The 23,550-nt window shown below is 38.5% G+C and overlaps 2 protein-coding genes across 3 annotated transcripts in view; both read left to right on the top strand.

The window, feature by feature from the left end:
* LOC130222739 (myelin regulatory factor-like protein) overlaps positions 1 to 23,550 on the top strand; it is a 112,734-nt gene that overhangs the window by 55,722 nt on the left and 33,462 nt on the right. The window lies entirely within an intron of this gene.
* Positions 909 to 17,348, top strand: LOC130222741 (cytolytic toxin-alpha-like). Its single transcript, XM_056455272.1, is given in 7 exon segments — positions 909 to 983; positions 1,843 to 1,935; positions 15,645 to 16,334; positions 16,337 to 16,549; positions 16,552 to 16,594; positions 16,596 to 16,716; positions 16,719 to 17,348. Coding segments are annotated over 6 exon segments (1,698 nt in total). The 5' UTR covers positions 909 to 983; positions 1,843 to 1,844; the 3' UTR covers positions 17,259 to 17,348.

Genomic DNA, 23,550 nt, shown 5'->3' with positions numbered 1-23,550 from the left:
CAATATTAAACAAACTGCGTTTTCTAAAATCTATACTTTTTTTTAAGTCACAAAAAGATGTTTCTCTCACACACTCACACACACCTGTTTACTAAATACGAAAGCTACAAACCTTTTTAAAGTAGTTTTTCTTTCCATAAATAAAAAAACGAAACAAAAACAAATGAGCAATGATCTCTAAATCCAGTTTTTTTTTAAATAAATCAATAAAATCCTTACTGTGAGGCTATAAAAATATCTGAGTCATTACAAAACAATATTTCATAAAAAACAAATGATTCTTAAACTCATGATGTTTCTAAATCGATCGCTGTGGTCCAGTAAACTGCGTTGACTGAGTGCTGTATGACATATCTAAGCATGGCAGTATAGGCACACCAGGAAGTTCACTTCTGAATGTCTGAAGAAAAACTAAATAAAGACTTTGGAGTGGCCTAGTCAAAGTCCTGACCTGAATCCAATTGAGATGCTGTGGCGCGACCTTAAAATATATGGTTCGTGCTCAACAACCCTCCAATGCGGCTGAAATACAACAGTTCTAGAGTCCTAACCACCGGTTCACAGCCCTGAAAGAGTTGCTTTCGGTCTACTGTGCGACTGTATAACATTCAGCTGATTCAGCATGAGTGGGAAACAAACATCTCTTGAAAGTTTCTTGCATTGTTTCAGGCAAACGAGCTCAGTGCTCAGATTGAGTGTTATGGTGAGTTGAATTGTTTAGTTCGTTTAGTTTGTCACATGCATTTGTGACAGATGTAATTTCCTTCAAATCGAGTTCTTTGAAATTGTAAATACTTGACGATACCCCACCCCCGCTTTAATCAGAGCATGTAAATACTTTAATCTACCGTTCTAACCAAAGTCCGCATGTATGCATGAGGGTTAAAGTACAGTGTGCCACTGTGAAAGTGGTTGCCTGCTCCAGTGGTCAGGTGCACTAACAGTATCTTGTGGACTCATTCGGTGTGGCGTGAGTAACGGCGGTAAGAAAAATAACCACAATTCCTAGGAAATAATATAATGGAAACTGCATTTAAAATAAGAGCTTTGCTCCTGACATGTATTCATAACAATGCTCTTACTCTGATTATTAGAAATATTTTTATTCATACACATGCAAATATAGTCAATGATGCAGTATATTTCAGTTTCCTCAAAACTGCAAAGCATCAACAAAACACCTAAACCTATAGTCTGACAGGTTTTATGTATGTCAAGGCATGGATTACTGGAAATTCTGGAAGGGCAATAAGTTGTTTCGTACTAATTTTTATTACTTTAATGTTATTGTTGTCTTTTTTTTTTGGTTTAATTATTATTTCAACTTATTACGAGAGTTCTGTTTACATGAACTATAGTTTTTCAATGTGATGTTGACAGCTGGGGCGACGCAGTGGCGCAGTAGGTAGTGCTGTCGCCTCACAGCAAGAAGGTGGCTGGTTCAAGCCTCGGCTGGGTCAGTTGGCATTTCTGTGTGGAGTTTGCATGTTCGCGTGGGTTCCCTCCGAGTGCTCCGGTTTCCCACACAGTCCAAAGACATGTGGTACAGGTGAACTGGGTTTGTCCGTAGTGTATGTTTGTGAATGAGTGTGTGTGGATGTTTCCCAGAGATGGGTTGCAGCTGGAAGGACATCCGCTGCGTAAAACATATGCTGGATAAGTTGGTGGTTCATTCCGCTGTGGCGACCCCGGATTAATAAAGGGACTAAGCCGAAAAGAGAATGAATGAATAATGTTAGCTGAGTAATCTTGAATATAACGGTCATACATGCGCAATTGATTCTGCTTCACTGACCAGTTCATAAGTCTAATTCGCATAATTCGATTGATTATTTATTACAGCCATGGCATCAGATTCGATTGAAATGGCAGCTCTTGGAAGATCTATGTTTCCTGGTATGCTTTATGACTGCCGAAAGGATTCCTTCATTCCAGGTGGAGTACCTTTTATTTTATTTATTTTTGCTTCTTTTTCATCCATATGTGAAATCAACAAACTGAACAATAACACGAAGCACAGTGTAGGACTCAAATGGTCCATTGCATGCTCAAAAATTGACGGAGATCTGAGTTGAAAATTAAGAAGTTTTATTTTGAATGCAAGAAGTTAGAGAGTACAAGTTCTGCGCAGGAGAGATGTAACCTCAGTTCAGCTCTGATTTTTTTAGGCTCTCCTTCATGCTTTTATGTCTTTCGCACATTATCTAATCCCAAGCCTTGACAGTTTGACCATTCAGCAACCAGACGTTCCTCTTTCTGGTAACTGTGTATCTTCTCTTGACAGTTGACCTTGCAGATGTTTCAGAGCACGAACACACAGCTCATACATTCCGTCATCCTCAAAACTATCTGCACTTTTATACACCCAAACCCAATAACAGAATGTACTGTTCTCAGCAACCTTCAGCAATAATATACTGTAGCAGTTAATTCCTCAAAAAAGAAACCCTTTATGTCTGTATTTATTAGCAAATGTTAACAAAGCCTGACAATAAAAAATGCTATCCTTCAATCCCTCTCTTGGCCTCTGAAAAGAGGCCACATCACTTTAATAAACACTTTAAAAATCTCAGAATACTTGGTCCAATATGTCCAGATGAGCTTGGGTCGAAAACCTCGGTGAGGAAAGACACCCAAGCGGCCCCCTAGTTGACTTATGGGCAGCCACCACATGTTCACCGGAAACATCATATCAGACCATTAAGAAAAATAAAAGCAATAAACACAATCATAACAGTCAAACAATGATGGTCCCTATAAATTCCCTATAAACCAGTGTGCTCAGGCTGGACTGGGCCGAAAACCCCTGTGGGGAAAGTCACCCAGTCGGTCCCCTAATTGACGTTTGGGCAACCACAACATGTCAGCTGAGTCAATCACACTGAAATTATCTAGACTACAAACATTTCAGTAATCAAAATTTAAATCTTAACACATTTTCAAACAGCAAATTTCTCAAACATCAATATCTAAAAAACACATAACTTGTGATGAATCAGCATCTGCAAAGAAGCACAGTTATTGGGAAAAAACAACATTTATAAGTCATATTCCTCCTCCTCTTCCTCCTCATCATTATTTCCGGAAGATACCAGCAGAGGCATTGTGTAAGGGGGTGGAGCTCCATCTTTCTTTTCAATTGCTGCTATTATCACCCTGTTACACAATGTTCTGATACACGGGATGCAACAGCATCCACAGGTCACTATTATGGCCAAAAATGTAGCTATAGAGATCAAAATTGATGTAAACATGGTTTTACAGTCTGATCAAAACAAACATATACGTCATATCCTCGCCACGAACTATTGTGTCCCCCACACTCAATTACCTGACATAGATCAAATGTGTAAGATGTCGTCTCTCCCTTTACATATTCTATGGACAGCCCTCCATAATACTTGGAACACCTCTTTTCTGTCCCTAGGGATCTTTTTACTCTGGTTGGTTTTACAGTTGAGGTTTCATTCCTGTTCTGACCTTTTTCTACTCCCAGAATTGTCCACACTATTATCAGTGCTACTATCCCTATTGCCCCCAGTAGCTTCCAGTTTTCCCACAACTTGACCCTCATGTTTTATTGATGCTGGTTTTCCTTATTATTCAATTCTGATCCTACCTTTATCTTATTTTTCACAGCGTTATTGTGTTAACAGCAAGTAATATATCATATCAAAGCTACAATAAAAAATAGCAAGCACAGTAAACTTATTCTAACGTATAAACTGAAATGGTTATATTTTGGCCTTTAAATGTCTTTTCAATAATGTGGAGAACTCTACAGAATTCCAACTTGTCCAAACCACACCCCAGCCGGGGTATTGACAATCTGGTGATGTGTAATTTGTCACACCACGTTCTCATGCAGATTAGACTGCTCTCAAAGTCCTCATATGTGGGTAGGTCTCTAGCAAGTGTTTTTGTGATCAGGTGGAAAACTATTCTGTCTGCCTCGTGAGTTATAGCACAGTCACCTTTCGTTTTTCTCTGGGCCTTTACTTTGTCAACCCCATATCTTTCTCTGAATTTTTTCGCTATGCCCGCTCCAAATGCACAGTCTGCACTGACACAATGGGCTACAGCTTCTCCTTTAGGGGCTGTGAATAAATCCCCAGTTTTATGGACCACCTGCAAAGTTTGTAGGTTACTTCGTGATAGATGAAAATTTTTATCGTGTGCATGTGTTTGTGTGTCACCTCCTTTTGTGGTACCCTCACTCCCTCCTGCACCTCCTGTGGTATCCTCCCTCTCTTGGACCTGCAAAGCAAGGTCCACTCTGGTGTCGTTCAATGATCTGGACGGCGGGTCCGCTGGACAGCACTGGCTCAGATGGTACCAAGTGTCACCTTTTCCTGCAAGACGAACACAGTGAGAGGTGCGTGCAATTACCTTAATGGAGCAGCCCAGCGAGGCTCTTTCCATTTACGCCTGTGGATTCTCAATCTCACCCAGTCCCAAGTTCGGTCAGGTAGGGGTGCTGGATATTCGTGTCCCCTAAAATCAGTTGGTAACATTTTGTCAAAAGATTCAATTAGAGCAGTCAATTTGTCATAGTAAATTTTGTGTGATAACGGTTGTACTGGTTCCAATTGTAGTGGGGTCAGTGGGCCAGGAAATTGGCGACCAGTCAACAGTTCAAAGGGCGTGTATCCTGTTGCCCTACTCACAGAGCTCCTTACTGACATCAAAGCCAGTGGAAGAGCAGCCAACCATGTCAATTTAGTCTGTGCACAGATTTTAGCCAATTTGTTTTTCAATGTTAGATTCAACCGCTCAACCTTACCTTGTGACTGTGGGTGATAGACTGCCCCGAAATGGTGTACTAAACCCAATGCCTTTCTACATCAGCCAGATGTTCATTTTTAAAGTGTGAGCCGTTGTCAGATCTGACCCGGCTTGGAAAACCATGACGTGGGATGTAATGGTTTATCAGACATTTAATGACAGCAGTGCTGTCTTCCTTGCCCACCGGGAAGGCCTCTGGCCATCCAGTATATGCATCAATCATAACAAGCAAGTATCGTTTACCATTTACCCTTTCAATCATGTCAGTGAAATCAATTATAACTTCATCTCCAGGGCCATTTGCCAATGGGAACGATCCCTGAGATGGTTTCATAGTTGGTTTGACATTGTGCATCTGACAGATGTCACATGTCTTTATGTATCCAGAAATTAGGTGTGGCATAAAAGGATGCCACCATGATTACAATGCTCGTGACATTTGCTTATCACTGCAGTGTGCATGTGTGTGGGCTTCTTTCAACACGCTTGGGACTAGTGACGCTGGGAGCAAAGCTCTACCATCAGGTGCTGTCCAAAGGCCATCATCGTGTCTGATTGCCCCTTTGGTTTTCCACACAGACTTTTCTTCAGGAGCAGCCATGTCTTGCTGCTCAGATAAGAATTCTCTTGAGAATTCTGGTAGGAGGGAAGTCACGTCTGGCTCAGATGTCACCACAAACTGACCCTGTAGGTAGCCTGAGGCACGTTTTGCCGCCAAGTCTGCTGCTTCATTGCCTTTTGATATTAGGTCAGTTCCTTGAGAATGACCAGTGCACTTAATAATAGCCACTTTGTTTGACAACATTATGGCTTCAGAGAGCTCTCTTGCTTCTTTCTCATGAGTAATAGGCCGGCCAGAAGAGGTTGTGAATCCACATCTGATCCACACAGGCAGCTCCACGTGGGCTGTGGACACTGCATATGCAGAATCAGAGTAGATGTTGACAGACTGTCCTTTTGAGTGTCTCAATGCATTGATTAGGGCCAATAGTTCTGCTTTTTGTGCAGATTGTTTGCCAATTAGGGGTTCCAGATTGTATGGTGACCAATTGATCATTCTGTAATTTAACCACAGCAAAGCCTGCTTTCAGAGTTCTATCATCTGCTCTGTGGCAGCTACTATCTGTAAATACTGTGATTAGGTTGTCTGTTTCAGGAAGTGGGGAGTCATTCAGGCTCTCTCTAGCAACTGCTAATCTGTTGTTTAGGCGTCTGTTTTTAGCTAACTTTCTTTTCTCAAGCTACAGTTTCAAAATTCTTTTTTTTCAGCTTTAACAACTCACTTACTTCTCTGTCCGCTCTCTCTACTGCTTTGTCTACATACCTTTTCCATCATCACTGCCTGGTACCTCATGAGACTGTTCCATGGCCTGGGTCACACCAGCAGGAGCTCCTTGTAACACTGCTGCCCTGAAAATTCTATTAGTAACAGAGTTAGACATTTGGTTTTCATCGCATGCCTTTTCTCAGTCTTTGAAAGTATCTATTTATGTATGCTGCTCCTTTTTTACCATCCCAATGTTTAAATTTCATGTTTCTATTGACCACTAACTGCTTCGGCTGCTGGCTTATACACTGTAAAAAATGAATCTTGAGGCTTCTAATTTTCATTAAAATTTATGTGGTCATTAAAAATAATGAGCATATTTTCTTAAAAAAAAAATTGATATTCTGGATTTATTATAAAATATTAAGAAGATTTCGCTAATATAACTAAGATTTTAATTTTACTTATTTTTTTAAGCAAACTAGTGCAATTATTAAGCTTAATTTGAGAAACCAGTTAAGCTAATAAAATTGAGGAAAGATGGCTTCACGTTTATTTTAAGAAAATTCACTCAATTATGTGGATTTGATTGAGATGTTTGCATTTGAATCTCAACAACGGCAGTGATCAGACGACATTTTGAAGGAGCAGATCAACAGCGAGCATGTTAAGAGGTAAGCATTAACAGTTTATCATTTTATTGTCTTAAGTAGCCTAAGCTCTTTCAGGAAAGACACATGCTGTTCAAACTTGTTCAGGAGCTTAGTTTTTGCCATATGATGTATATAGGGATACACGGGTATTTTTAATCACCCATTCCTATTTGAAATTGATTTGCTTCAATGTTCATTCTGAATTATATAATGAAGTTGAACAAATTATTTGCATCGTAATATTTAACAGCAACGATCAGGCAACAGTTAAGTAGACGATCAACAGTGAGCTTGTTAAGTGGTAAATCTAAGCTAAGCTAAGTTAGCTAGCTATTCAATGGGGTTTATGTACAGCTAGTGCTTTTCCATTTCATAAGGTTCCTTTTACAGCATTGCTGATGTAATGTACTCATATTTGTTTGCTTCATTTTTCAGTTTAATGAAGAAAACGTTTGCAGAGTTTTCCCACTAAAGAGGAGCAGTTTATTGAGGCAGATTTTGATAAAGAGAATGGGTGCCATACATCAGGTATTTTTAATAATGTTATTTGTGTGTTATTATTATTATTATTATTATTACTACTAATTTCTACACTTTTTTGCATCAGACCTCACATTAAATCAGGGATGAATCGCTTGGAGGATAAGTGAGTCATGGCTACCCTGGAAAATCTAGAATCGCTGAACTGGATTTATACAAATATTCCACAAATTAAAATCACTTACAAAGAAACGAATATTAAGTTCGCAATACACAAATTCTGTCAAATATTGTCTAAAATGTGACTATTCCTACAAAGGAAAGTTGACAGGTCAGTTTTTTCCATGACATGGATAAAGGAACTTTTATCAGAGATTAACATTGCTGTAAATTTTACATAGATTTGTTTAACATATTGTACCATTTTGTTATCAGTGTAACATGTAATAAAATGATATTTGGCCTAAATGTATTGTGTATGTATTTCATTATACATTAAATATTTTACATTTTATGAATGAGTAATTTTCAGTAATAAATTTGAGTAAATGGTGATTTATTTGCATATATTATAAAAGCACTTTCCACTAATAATATTAAAATCATCATCTATCACTTAAAAAAACTAGTAATTTTCACATGATTCTTTCAAGTGGTTTTTGTAAAAAAAAATAAATATGAGTAAATGGTGGTGGATTAGCTTAAATTATAAAAGCACATTCCGCTAATAATATTAAAATCTTCATTTATCACTCAAAACATTTAGAAATTTTCACATGATTCATTCAAGTGGTTTTTGCTAAAAAAAAAAATCAAGTCTTGAAATTTACTTAAAAATAATACGTGCAATAGTGTTACCACAATTTTTTTTTATTTTTTTATAAATAGCACATAAGATTTTTTACAGTGTAGTTGGGTTTTACGGGGATGAGTGATCTTAGTAGTCTCTGTATGGTGGGGGCAGTGGGCGTCGCTATCTGATCAGTCTTCGCCTCAGCCTCAACTTCCTATCTCTTACTCAGTTTGGTTTCAGCGTCCTTACTGTTCACTTCCCTTTTCTTTGGTTTCAACACAGTTGCTGCAAGTGTGACTCTAGATCATCTTCTAAAAATTTTATCTAACTGTTTTCCTTTCTTTGCATGGGCTCGCTTATGCAACAGCCCTACTTCCTCTTTTCTCTGTCTTAAAACAGCTTTCTGTGCTCTTTTCTCTTTTATTCCCACTTTCTGAAACAGAGATCCCTTTTTGTCCATACAATCAGTACCATAATGTTCAATAATTTCGCGCGTATATTCTCCTAGTTCTTTTATCTGTTTTTCCTATCTTTTTTTATCAGTTTGTGCCAATAAGATATCTACCATTTTATCCCATTGTTGTCTTAAAAGAGGACAATCATATTCCTCACATTCTCTATTGAATTCCCCTTCCATTTCGTTTATTGTCTTATTTTATCCCTACACTCTCACTATTTCTCAAATCACTAAACCTGGTATCCTTGAGAAATTTACTTGAAGATATCAGATCCTCGTCAGGATAGGAGGGATCTTCAAGGGTCTGCCTCTCTCAGGGAAAAAGGACTTCTAAATACCGATGTATTTTTAAGTACCGATGTACTTTTAAGTACCGATGTACTTTTACCCTGTTAAATACCGATGTATTTACCCTGATAATTTACCTGAAAATGTCAAATTCTCGTCAGAATAAGAGGGATCTTCAGGGGTTTTGCCTTCTCAGGGAAAGGACTTTAAATACCGATGTATTTTAAATACCGATGTATTTACCCTGATAATTGGAAATATGAGTGACTTCGTCAAGACAAACAATTTCCAATTTATTTGCCTATTTAGGGAACAGGACTTCTCTTTAAATCCTAGCGATTTACCCTAATTGCCTATTTAGGGAACAGGACTTCTCCGTAAATCCTAATGATTCACCCTAACTTTATCACAACTTATCACAATTCATTCTTCTCTTTTTATTTTATTTTAATTTTTTATATGTAGTCTGTAACCTCCTGCATGCATCAAATGTATCAAAGAAATGAACAACGTATTTACCGATGCCAAAAGCCACTTATTTAGAATGTTCAATAGCAGAATTTTTAGAAAAAGGTTTCTGCTTACCTTTCTTTTAGAGAGGCGCCTCTGGATTTGGCATCAGAAATAAACGTCCATCTATTTGACAGTCTCCAGTCAATCACGTCGTCGGGTCACCAATTGTAGGACTCAAATGGTCCATTGCATGCTCAAAAATTGACGGAGATCTGAGTTGAAAATTAAGAAGTTTTATTTTGAATGCAAGAAGTTAGAGAGTACAAGTTCTGCGCAGGAGAGATGTAACCTCAGTTCAGCTCTGATTTTTTTAGGCTCTCCTTCATGCTTTTATGTCTTTCGCACATTATCTAATCCCAAGCCTTGACAGTTTGACCATTCAGCAACCAGACGTTCCTCTTTCTGGTAACTGTGTATCTTCTCTTGACAGTTGACCTTGCAGATGTTTCAGAGCACGAACACACAGCTCATACATTCCGTCATCCTCAAAACTATCTGCACTTTTATACACCCAAACCCAATAACAGTATGTACTGTTCTCAGCAACCTTCAGCAATAATATACTGTAGCAGTTAATTCCTCAAAAAAGAAACCCTTTATGTCTGTATTTATTAGCAAATGTTAACAAAGCCTGACAATAAAAAATGCTATCCTTCAACAGAAATGTTTACATTTTAAAACGTTTCTAATTATTATTATTATTATTATTATTAAAGATGTGCATGTTTAGCTTAAAAGCAATTGTGTCTTAGTATACAATGGCGATCAAAATTTGAGAACCATTTTTAAAAACTTGATATGTTTCAGAAATAATGTAAACTTTGTTTACAATTTCATTTTCAAGTAATTTCAGTTATGGTTGTACAGTGCAATTTACACGCCTTTTAATTTAATAAATGTGCATTTTTCGAGCTTTGGTGTTGCCGCCTTTGTTGAATATATATCAGAATCAGCATCAGAAAGAGCTTTATTGCCAGGTATGTTCACAAATACGAGGAATTTGTTTTCGTGACAGAGCTTCTACAGAGCAACAGGAAAACAGAAAATAAATATATTTTTTAAAAAAGTAAGTAGTGAGTGCAAATATACAAATTGACAAGTGTATGTACGTGTTTATTACTATATACAACGTTATATGTGCAGCTGTTATGTGCAAATTGGCATGTAAAGTGTGTTGTTAAATAAGTGTATATGTGTATAAAAGTGTATGGCAAGTAGTGATGTTGGTTCCACAATTATTATCATCAAGTGTTCATGAGATGGTTTGCCTGAGGGAAGAAACGGTTTCTGTGTCGGGCTGTTCTGGTGCGCAGTGCTCTGTAGCGTCGACCAGAAGGTAAAAGTTCAAGGAGGCAGTGTGCTGGGTGTGAGGGGTCCAGAGTGATTTTGGCAGCCCTTCTGCTCGCTCTGGATAAGTATATAATTTGTACAGTGCAATCAACCATTGCTAACAGTGTTTAAAAAAATAACAACAACAGAAAAGGAAATAAAAATATAGTACGTTCTTGCATTGGGCTCACACATTTACTGTACCCAGTAAGGTTGGGCCGGTAGACGATCGCCGATGGCCGATAAACTTCACGATGCTGAGCCGGCATCGCGATCCATCGCCCCGCCTCACATTTATATTGGTATATAACTTAATGTTTGCATGTCATCTTAATAGCAATAACGGTCTTTTCATGAGCTGTGTTAAATTTTACAGAAAGCTGCCGCTTGCATGGCTGACAGGATCGTGAGGATTAAATGAAGGATTATACAGTACGTCTCACATGTAGATTCAGTGGCAAACGCTGTTACCTGCAAACCCCGTCCCACAGACTTTCCAGTGAATGGCTTTAGTTATTTTCATAGCGTACTTGAAGCCTTTCATCCACTCTTGGAAAAGTGTAAATGGTGGATTAACATTCATCACATGATCACTAATAAGATGTATCATTATTTGTAACTTCAGGTGGTTTCTAAAACAAAATCTGTCAGTGTTGTTAATATTCTCTCATCTTCAGCGCTTTACGTTTTCGCGGTTGTAGCTCCTTTCATCTGAAGGCAGGAGGTGTTGACTGAGTGATTGACAGCTGATATTAACCAATCCATTCGCGTTCAGTTTTAGAGCAGTGGGCTAATAAGAAGAGCCCAAAGGCGTGGCAAGCATTGCAGTTTTTTTCACTTCAGCAATAAAAAAAAAACAACTGTTTCAATCTGTTCCAGAGCGCTGCCTTTGGTGTTTTTAGGTGCAAAGATGCATTCTGCATAAACGTCTCTTACATCCGCACACGCGGGGAGGATTTTGCAGTGAAAACAGGTCGCATGACAACAATTTATGCACTCGCTCAAATGCTTCCAACTATATTTTCTGACTTTTCAAAACAGTCGAGCCCTGGCATCTTTACTTATTATTATTTCCTCATAATAATAATAATAATAAAAGAAGGAAGTTATCATCAATCACAAGAGAAATTACAGTGACCTCCAAACGAACTCTCGAAGCTCCAGCTGCAGGACAAAGCCATTATAACGACACAGATCACTCTGCCTATTCATGCCAGAGTCCTGCGGAAAAAGTGATTGACAGGTGGTCATTTGTGTGTAACTTTATTCATTTATGGTTTGGTTATGGGTAAAGCAAAGACCATGCGGGTCAGGTAGCGAAAACAGTAGGCTACAATTAATTAATGTTATGAATTAATTGATATTTAACAACCACCACCCCCGCCTATGACGACGATGCCATCGTCCATTGGGATGTTTCACATTAGACATCTTACGATGCCAAATTGGTCAACATCGCCCAACCCTAGTACCTAGGCTGCTTGCTTCAACACTTATAAGCCACAATGGTCGTTCCGTTCCCAACATGCGCTGCTTGCAGTTGACCAATCATGGTAGGTTAGCATCACATAGAGAAGGGGCTTTGGAAAAATTACCTTCTGAACAAATCATATAGGAGTCTTTTATTTCCAACTCCACGACTCTACCAAGTCATGATAATTACAGTCCCAAATCAGAAAAAGTTAAGGGAGTATGGAAAATGAAAATAAAAAAGAAAGTAGGGATTTCCAGATCAAGTAAATTGGTTAAATAATGATGTGATTTAAAACGGGTGATGTCAACAGGTGATTGTAATTATGATTTGGTACAATAGCAGCATTCAAGAAAGGTCTAGTCGTTTAGGAGCAAAGATGTGTCGAGGACCGCCAGTTTGCCAACAAATATGTGAGAACATTATTGAAATGTTTTAAGACAATGTTCCTCAAATAAAGAGAGGAAGACATTTGGATATTTCACCTTCAACAGTGCAGCGCATCATTAAAGATTCAAGGAATCTGGAGGAATTACAGCACATAAAGGACGCAAGCCTAAGCTGAACTACCGTGATCTCCAATCCCTCAGGCGGCACTGCATCAAGAATCCTCATTCTCTATAAGCAATATCACCCCATGGGCTCAGGACTACTTTGGCAAACCTTTGTCAAGTAGCACAATATGTAGTTACATCCACAATGCCAGGTGGAAAACTGTACTTTGCCAAAAGGACGCCCTATGTTAACAGTGTCTAGAAGCGCCGTCGACTTCTCTGGGCTCGGGGTTGTTTGGGATAGACCATCACACAGTGGAAATGTGTGCTGTGGTCAGATGAATCAGTATTTCAGGTATTTTGAAGAAGAAAAAGATCATCCAGACTGTTACCAGCAACAAGTCAAAAGCCGGGTCTGAGCCAGGGTCTGCCTTGGTATGAGGTTGTGTCTGTGCCCTTGGCAAGGTAACTTGCACTTCTGTGAATGGCACCACTGATACATTTTAGATTTTGAGCACAATATGCTGCCTTCTTTTCTAGGGGAGCGCATGCATATTTCAACAAGACAATGGGAAGCCACATTCTGCACACATTACAAAGTCCTGACTGCGGAGAGAAAAAGGATACAGGCATTGGACTGGCCTGCCTGCGGTCCTGACCTGTCTCCTATAGAGAATGTGGGGCACGTTGAAGCGCAAAATGCGACAATGAAGACCTTGTGCTGTTGCCCACTTCAAGAATGTTTGCAGGAAGAATGGGACAAATGTCACCTAAGCACTTCATCACTTGGTGTCTTCAGTCCCTAAACGTCTTTAAGTGTTGTGAAAGGGAACGGCAACATTACAAAGTGGTAAACGCTTTACTGTTCCAACTTTTTTGAATTCAATTCAATTTGTTTATTTCTCTAGCGCTTTACAGTGTAGATTGTGTCAAAGTATCTTAACATAGAAGTTCTAGTAAATTGAAATGTGCTGCAATTCCAAAAATGGAATAAAATAAGAATAAATATCTCGAGGAACTCATTAAATATGTTTGTTGTACTGTCTGAAATGAAATACAAGTCAAAGTAAATGTAGAAATCACTATCTTTCTTTTTTTTTATCTGCGTTTTCCATACTGTCTCAACTTTTTCTGATTTGGGGTTGTTGATAAAACTAAATGCAAATTATCAGTTTTTTTTTAAATTACATGCATATTAGCCTGTTGTTTGGGGGCATCCCAACAAAAAATATGACCTTTTATAATCCATAATAGCGGCACTTTAAATGTCTTTAAAGACACTGTATTTTTACTTTGTCTGTTCGTCGCTTAACTGGAGAGAATTTCCGGCTGCAGTATTGAACCGATTAGACAACCACCTTTTGGGGGCACTTGAATGATTTAGTGACTATAATTGTTCCAATCAGTTGAGGGATGGAGATTGTGGGAACCAGCAACACTTGAGAAAAATAAGCAAACTAACAAAATGAGCTTTAATTATAATAATAATAATTAATAATTCACCTAATACTAATGACATAAGCTCTTTCCAGATTACTGCCACATAAGCAAAAAATATTAAGGCCCAATCCAATTCTATTTTGTATCCCTTCCCTTTCCCTTGGTCCTTAAAACGGAGTGTGAAGGGGAGGCTTTAAACGTACCCCTAAAAGGGACACACTACAACTCCTGCACACGTCATCATAGGCTATGTCAATCGCGATCTCTTGCTTCATACGTGATCAATGATCACTTCTGCGTAGTTATTCCAGTTGTGTTATTTTTTGGTATTTATCTTCAGAAAATCACTGAAGGCATATATTATGTTATCGTAAAGATACAATGTGGTGAGAAGCTCGTAAACTGTACTGCGCATTTACACCGTGGCCATATTCATCTATGTAAACACACGAAACAACACTACAGTATACCAGACACTGTAAAGAGCTCATTCCCACCCAGGTAGCAAAGAATGCTGGCCCAGATTTGACCTAATCTGGCACAGCAGGCATTCATCCGGCACTGGCATACAGCATGTGGGCCAAACATGGTCCTGGTTTGGCAGAGGTGTCACTGTCTTTAACGCGGCACACAATACTTGAGCCAGATGTAAATTGTAGTATTTGGCCCAGATGCTAATAACTAATATGTGGGCCATGTTTGTCTGCCCATAGCATGCCTGAACGCAATGCTTATGGGTTTATCAATTTCATTGCAGTCGGGACACCAACATATCTGGCCCAGTTTAGGCTCAGTTATGGTTGAGACTTGGCCTAGATATGGCCATGTTTGGCCCCTTGTCTGGAAGCCAGACTTGGTCCAGTCATGTACCGTAATTCACTACAGCATGTGGGCCAAGCAAAAGCTGATTGTGTGGGCCAGGGATATCTGCTATGAGGGCAGTCACTTGACTTTTCTGACAGGGTATTTGAGTGTCACCGACTGACAGAATGTTGTGGGACTGCTGTAAGCCCTACGCCTTCAAGCTAAAGGAGAATTGGGACACCCCTACCCCTTCACGTGAACTCGCAAAATGAGGGGTAGGGGTAAGGGGAAGGGCTAAGGTGTAGAATTGGGATTGTGCCAAAGTGTCTCAGGTCTTTTGACCTTGACAGTTTCAGCTTTAGGTCTTTCAATCTAACTCCTCTGTAGGACAGAAAACCAAAGTGGCATGCAAGTGATGCTCGACACTAAAATCACCAGTCTCACTCCACTCCCACGCCTCTTGTCACAAATACCCCCATTCCCCCTTTCAGGCTACGGTTCCCTCAAGATTGTGGTACTTTGCCTCTTAGGTGCTGACATCTCATATATAATGTTTTTTAAACTGTCTTTCATCCTGTTAAAATAACTTAAACTAGGACTGAGTGTAACAGTGAGGTCAGCTAGTGAAGTGTGTGCAGGTAAACTGCACTCCTCTGATCTCAAAAGTTGCTCTAGCGACAGACATTGGAGGTTGCGGTCTTTAGCCTCCTCGTTACAGCATCTGCCTCCCATGCAAAGAATTGTAAGTTTGATACCAACTTGGAGTGAGTAGGTGGTGTAGGACTGATGGGACACATGAGCAGTGACCTCCAAGTTCTCTATTTTGCTTTCATTTGGTTTGCTTTATCTTCACTGTACTATCTATTTCAGGTGTTACTCTGTGGAACAAGAAATCAATGAATGACAATTTGGACACCCATCCTCAGCCCAGGACTGATTTGAAGTTCAGCAGCTCTGATTCCATCTCTGATAAGTGTAATTTAATGGATATAAATGCTTCCCTGAAAGCCAGCTTCTTGGGGGGGCTTATTGAGGTGGGAGGATCTGCCAGATACCTGCGTGACACCAAAACCTCAAACCAACAGTCAAGAGTAACAATGTATTACAGTGAAACAACCAGATTTGACCAGCTCATCATCAGTCAGCTGCAGGATATCACCTACCCTCAAGTGTTTGAGCAGAAAACTGCAACTCATGTGATCACGGCTGTACTGTACGGAGCCCAGGCATTCATGGTGTTCGACAGGACATTATCAACGGATGAGAATATCCAGGAGATTAAGGGAGAATTAAATGTAATGATCAAAAAGATCCCTTCATTTTCCATTGAGGGAAAAGGGTCTGTAAAAATGACAGACAGTGACAAGGACAAAGCCGAGAAGATATCCTGCACTTTTCATGGTGACTTTCATCTTGAGCAAAACCCCACCTCATACATGGAGGCCCTGGATACATACCAGAAGCTGCCCACACTGCTGAAGGAGAATCCCCAGAATGCAGTTCCAATAAAAGTCTGGCTATATCCACTTTGTTTACTAAATGATAATGTAGCCAAGCTGGAAACGAAATCCGCTTAAGTCTGATTTCCAACACTGTAGATATAATTGAAAAGCTGAATGAAGTCTACAGGGTTTCCAGTGACCTGTCAGGAAATATACTGACAAATGATTTCAGTGACATCCAAGAGAGACTTGGCTCATTTCAGGAATTAGTTGGCATCTACAAGATGGTGTTCCAGAAAGCTGTGGCCAGGGTCTTGCCTGATATTCGAGGGGGCTAAAGGAGGAGGGATCCCTTGAAGATATCCTGAAGATCCACCATGACCCCTTTTAATGCAGGGATGCTAAACCAGTGGTTAAAGGATGCAAAATCTGAACTTCACCTCCTAAACTCTTATATGGAGATGCTTGATGGGATCAAACTTGAAGATTCAGAGGTCTCAGCACCATCCTTCTTGATCCTGATATTGATGTTGTGGTGTGCTTGACCATCACATCTTTGAGCTATGAAGACCCTGATCTCAAAAAACAGGAGGAGTTTCTGAAATCGGACCAGTTTAAGAAGCTAGATGGAGCAAACGGCCATGAAACAGATGTGGAACCTGTCAGAAAGTGGTTTAACAATCCTGATGCCATCAGACAGATGAGAGAGAGCTTAACTCAATTCAGGAGTTTTTCAGTGGCTAATAAAGATGATAAGAGAATCCGCTTCATTGTTTCTGCTATCTCAGATAGCTCCAATCCAGTCACTTCCATTTATCTGTATGAAAAAGGAGATCTGAAAAACACAAAGTTTCAGTTGCCATCCAAACCTCCACCACCAATAGTGAAGGATGTCCAGAACCAAACAGTGTCTCTGAAACTGCAGAAGTCCCCAACTGGAGTCACAGTGAAGTACAGAGTCGAGTACAAGGAGTCAAGCGCTGATTCTGCTGCTGAAGAAAATTGGTTTGTCATAAAACACCTGATGAAGACTTTACTCTGACTGGATTGGAACCTGATAAGTCCTACTTGATCCGCTACAGGATAGTGGGTGAAGTGGGAGTGAGTGAAGCCAGTGATATCATCAGCACAATACCATCTTCAGGTCAGTGTCATCTACATAAATTAACTTTACTGTTTTGCCATCAGAAGAAACTATAATCCATCACTGACAATGATATTCTGCTGCTGTGTGAGCATGATCTTTTCTTCTTTTAGCACATCCTTCGATTGTTGGTTTGCCAATAGGTCCAGAGTTCACCATTATAACGGATTGTGGCAACTTTAAGGAAATCAGCATCACATTCGATGAGGTGTGTAAAGATTTCATTCAATGTTATCATTGTCGAGTCTGATTTTATATATTTGGAGGAAGATTTACTAATGGCATTTGCAAACACCTCCTTGGAGGAAAACAATTCAAAGGATTTTCTAAAGGCACAAAGAGAAAGATTTGCAATAAAAATATGCCTTGATTGCATCTTAGTTTAAAATGAATTTTTACCTTGCCCAGCCTTGTGCCTTGAGACAATCCTGTCTCGGAGGTCTTCAGACAATTCCTTTGTCTTAATGCTTGGTTTGTGCTTTGACATGCACTGTCACCCTGGGACCTTAATAAACAGGTGAATGCCTTTTCAAATAATGTCCAATCAACTGAATTTACCACAGGTGAATCTCAAGAATGAAGCTGTAGTCACTCTGGGCTTTGTGTGTGCGAAATTCTGTCGTACGGCGCTGCGAAAAGGGGCGGGGTTAAACAAGATGATTAGACATTAAAAAAAGCGAGCGATTGGTCCATGTTTTAAATTTATGTCCAGCGAGGTGTGTTTGATTATGAATGGTCTACGCAGTCAAGTGATGCGATTTCGCAGGTCAGAGTTCACCAAGCTTGAACTTTGCACCGCAGCAACATGCGAAACTTGACGCATGACCTTGCGTTTCCGGTCTGACGCATTCGCGTGCGTATGAATGGAAGTCTATGGGAGGAAAAGCCCAGTGGGACCGCAGCTTGATCAGTGGAAACAGAATGTACCTGAGCTCAATTTACAGCTTCACGGCAAAGGCTGTCAACACTTCTGTACATGTGATTTTTCAGCTTTTTTTATTTAACATAAATTTGCTACAATTTCAAAAACTCTTTTTCACATTGTCATTATGGGGTATTGTGTGAAGAATGTTCAGGAAATACATAAATTTAATCCATTTTGGAATAAGGCTGTAACAAAAATGTGAAAAGGTATAGCTCTATGAATACTTTCCGGATGCACTATATATTATATATATATATGTGATATTATATATATGTATATATATGTGTATATGTATATAATATATATATATATATATATATATATATATATATATGTATATATATATATGTATATGTATATGTATATTATATATATATATATATATATATATATATATATATATATATATATTGATATTATAATATATATATGTGTATATATATATGTATGTATTATATATAATATATATATAATATATTATATATATATATATATATATGTATATGTATGTATATATGTATATGTATGTATATATATATATATATATATATATATATATATATATATATATGTATATATATATATATATGTATATATATATGTATATGTATATATGTATGTATATATATACGTATATATATATATATATATATTATATAATATATATATATATACATATATACACATATATATATAATATATATATATATATACACATATATATATATACTATATATATATATATATATATATATATATATATATATATATATATATATATATAACATGACATATAGAGCATAACAATAGAAAATTATTATTTGACACATCAATAAATGAAGCAAATAACAGATATAAATAAAACAACCAATGCCTTGATTGCATCTTAATGTGTGCTGTATCTTAAGGGGATCGCACACCGGATGCGTCGCTCAGCAACATGCCAGGCAGTGCCCTGCATTTTAGAATTCTAAACATAGATTTCCATCAGGGTACGCACACGGGCACCAAAAGTCAAGCCACACGACTCAGGACGCTGTTCATATATCTGCTGCACCACAGAGAGCCATCAGAATAGTTTCATATTAAATAACATTCAAATGTGCGCGTCTGGTGTGCGATACGTCCAACTGTCACGTGCACGCCGTGTCGCGGCGCATCTGGTGTGTGACGGCCTTCAGTTACTTGCAGAACAGTCTCATTTGTTTATGAGTCTGAATGAGCTCTCATGCTAATCTGCACTTTAGAATATCTGGTATATCTTTGGTTGTTGTTGTTTCAACTGCATTTGAAGTATTTCACATGTATATTTGTGTCTTTTAGAAAATTCTGAAAACCATCCAAGTGACTCTCAGCAGCGGCAACAAGATGACCATTGGAAGTAAGAAAGGACCAAATGAAAAAGTTTACATATTTGACAATAGTGAAGAAATAGCTGTTGCAACACTGAGGGTGATTAATGGAGAATTACAAATTATTTGGGGTTTGGAACTTGAGTTTGATGGAGGGAAATGTTTTTCACGTAAATGCGACCAATTGGGTGATGCCAAGAGTGTTGATGTGAAGTCAGGAATGGGTTATGGCATTGAGGGCAGAATTAAAGACGGTGCTATTGTTGCACAGGCTTTATACTTCTTTTAGATCTTTCAGATTTCTGCAGGTTTCACCAAGTCAAATTTACAACCTTTTTAAGACCATAGAGAATTCAGTTTTAGACTCATACAGGGCTAAATGCCAAGATTTTTACTTGCTTGTTATTAGTTATTGAGATGGATTGTTGATGATTGTATGGGTGTTGGCCCGACTGGGTAGTTTTACATGAACGTAAGAAATATAAGACCTGTTTAAAATGATTTAAGACAATATACTACAAGACAATATTAAATGAGAAATTAGATTTCGAGTAATTTAACGACAAATTAAACATATTATAAATGTGTGAGTCGATCAATAAATTGGTGGTTGTATTTTGGGGTATGCAGGGTCTGTATTATTTCCTTTAATTACGTGTACTTTGTACCTAGGTTGAAGGATGAATAAGTTGATGAACTTGAGAGTAAAGAGTTACTGTGATATTTAACAGCCTGATGGTGTCTCTTAAACTCATTTCCAAACAGTATTAAAGTTATATTGTTTAGAAAAAGGAATTTATTTTTATTACTTTTGTGTCTTATTTTTTATTAGAAGAAATGTTTAGACTAACAACAGATTAATCAATCTTTTTCTTTTGTATGATACCATATATTAACCAAACATACTTCTCCTTTCCACCTGCGTTGCATACTTTTTAGAAGGAACTGCTGACAAGAGGGAAACAGCATAACAAGAATAAATATAGTCCGGGGGGGGGGTATTAGGGGGGGGGGGGGCTTGTTCCAGACTGCTGTCTAAAAAGGAGTCTAGACATATCACAAGTAGCTGGATGCTTGTAGAAGTTGTGAAATATATTGAAGATGCACTTAACTGTTCAGTTCTGGTATGCAGAGAAGGGTTGCAGAAAGAGGAAGTATGTTTGGGTGCAACAGCCAAAGGACAGCAGAATGACTGATAAGTGACGGCACTCCTCCTGTTAATATCAGTTGTGCATATTTGCTGGAGTCAGCAGGCATGTGATCAGCCGAGGACAAAAAAGAAGACGAGACCCCGCCCCCTTCAACAAAAAATTATGTATATATATATATATATATATATATATATATAGTTGAAGTCAGAATTATTAGCCCCCCTGTTTATTTTTTCCCCAATTTCTGTTTAACTGAGAGAGATTTTTCAGCACATTTCTAATCATAATAGTTTTAATAACTCATCTCTAAGAACTGATTTATTTTCTCTTTGCATGATGACAGTAAATAATATTAGACTAGATATTCTTCAAGACACTTCTATACAGCTTAGAGACATTTAAAGGCTTAACTATGTTAATTAGGGTAGCTAGGCAGGTTAGGGTAATTAGGTAAATCATTGTAAAACGATGGTTTGTTCTGTAGACCAGTGTTTCCCAACCCTGTTCCTGAAGGCACACCAACAGTACACATTTTCAACCTCTCCCTAATCAAACACACCTGAATCAACTCACCAGAACATTAGAAGAGACTCCAAAACCTGAAGTGAATGGGTGAGATAAGGGAGACATCCAAAATATGTACTGTTGGTGTGCCTCCAGGAACAGGGTTGGGAAACACTGGTGTAGACTATCGAAAAAATAAATAGCTTAAAGGGGCTAATAATTGACCTTAAAATAGTTTTTAAAAAATTTTAAACTGCTTTTATTCTAGCTGAAATAAAACGAACAAGACTTTCTCCTGAGAAAAAATATGATCAAAATTTCCTTGCTGTTGGAGCCATTTCTTTCTTTTATTATTATTATGTTTGGACTAAATGGGTTGATTGGATAATTCGATTATTATTATTATTATTAAGTTTACATTTGATAATTATTGTATTCAGGTTTGAGTATTTTGTATTCGTATATTATTCATGTCTAAGTATTTGCTTTATTGTTGTATTTTGTGAATGAGGACTTTTATTTTGTCGAAATTGGGATTTAAGGAAGCCAGGTAGTAGGTGGAGTCGTAAGGAAGAGGAAACAATTTTCAGACCGTGAGTTTGTTTGTGGTGACGGGTGCTACGGAGGACCAATGGAGCTATTTCACTGATTTGATGGCACAATATGTGATAAAATGAAGATGAGAAAAGCATTAACAGCGGACTCACGCGTCATTAATTACCCTTACCGCGATAGCAGCTTAAAGCAAAAATGCCGCTACATTTGCTCTGTTAAACATCACTTGGGAAAAAATCAAAAGGGGGGATATATATATAATATATATATATATATATATATATATATATATATATATATATATATATATATATATATAGGGGCTATCGGGAACATGTATGTGTTTTAACAGTAATTTGAATATAATAAACCGCTTCAGCTGATTGGTTCCTAATCTGTCTCTTTCTGTAACGATGCTCAATCGCTGTACTATATGGATAGTTTTCACATTTCTGGGTTTCTCTGTAGTGGAAGTCTTTACAGTTTGGTAAACTTAAAGTGCAGTGAATGGGAGAGTACAACAAATCATTACATTCCTATTTGATGAAATAATAAAAGAGAAACTCCAATAGCCGCGTTTCCACTATCGCGCCTAAAGCGAGCGAGCCAGGGCAAGCCAAGGCCAGTCGCGTTTCCACTATCACTTCCGGGGCGTAATCGGGCCAAAGCGGGGCTTCCTTGGGGCCAGCGTCCGGCCTTTTTCGGCCCGCCGAATACCTTGGGCCAAGGAGGGCCAACTGGGGCTTCGGGCGGGGTTACGTACAAAGGCGGAGTTTTCCTGTCAGGTAAAGAGGAGACAAGATGCTTTCTTCCCTTACATTTGTTTTGCTATCGCGCTTGATCAACTCACTAAGAAGAAGAAAAAATGGATAGCAGACAGTACTGGTCAGTTGAGGACACGAGGGCTCTTCTGAACATTTGGGCCGAGGAAAATATTCAGAGGCAAATAGACGGCGTTTGCAGAAATGGTGTTCGGTGTTCTCCATCTTCCAGCTCTCGTAGTGATGCCAGGTTGTGTTTGTGGTTATAATTTGAGTTTTTTGTTCCCGCTGAAGTGGGCGGGTTGTGTGACGGGTTGTGTGACGTTTGATTCGGGGGACGTTCTGGGGGCGGTGTTTGCGTGGCGCGCTGCGAGCAACTATTGGCCCGGCCTGGCCCGATTAAAGCCCTGGCTCGCACTGGCCCGATAGTGGAAATGCGGCTAATGATGTTATCAAGACTTTCAGAAAAAGGAAAAGAATTGGAAGAGACTTAAACGGCAGCCAGAAGGGAGAACAACGTCAGATTTACTGTCCTGCCCCAAAAACGCTATATTAGAAACACCTCACACAAGCGGTAATTTGTTTATTTTATTATAAATTTTCCTAATTTGATGCAAAGATGATAAATGCATATAAATGTTCACACGTTTTTTTTTCTTAATCTAAAAACCTTTAAGGATCTAAGATTACTGATGACTGTTAAATACGTCAAAACAGTCTTGTGAAAAGGGTCCATCGCAGTTGCTAGAAGAGGATTAAATGTGGATAGTGAAGGGTCGAGGCCTCAACCAAAGGAAGTATTCATCTTTACAATGGAGACTTCAGATGTAGCAAAAAAAACATAATATCAGCAATCACTAGATCTAAACCTCAGCTTGTTTCCCATAAGAGCTTCTGCTGACTGAAGCTCTGATGCTGTTTGTTGATTTGTTAATCAAAAAT

This window comes from Danio aesculapii, chromosome 4 (genome assembly GCF_903798145.1).
Source record: "Danio aesculapii chromosome 4, fDanAes4.1, whole genome shotgun sequence".
NCBI lineage: Eukaryota > Metazoa > Chordata > Actinopteri > Cypriniformes > Danionidae > Danio > Danio aesculapii.
The sequence above is the reverse complement of the archived record's forward strand: the minus strand, read 5'-3'. Positions and strand labels throughout refer to the sequence as shown.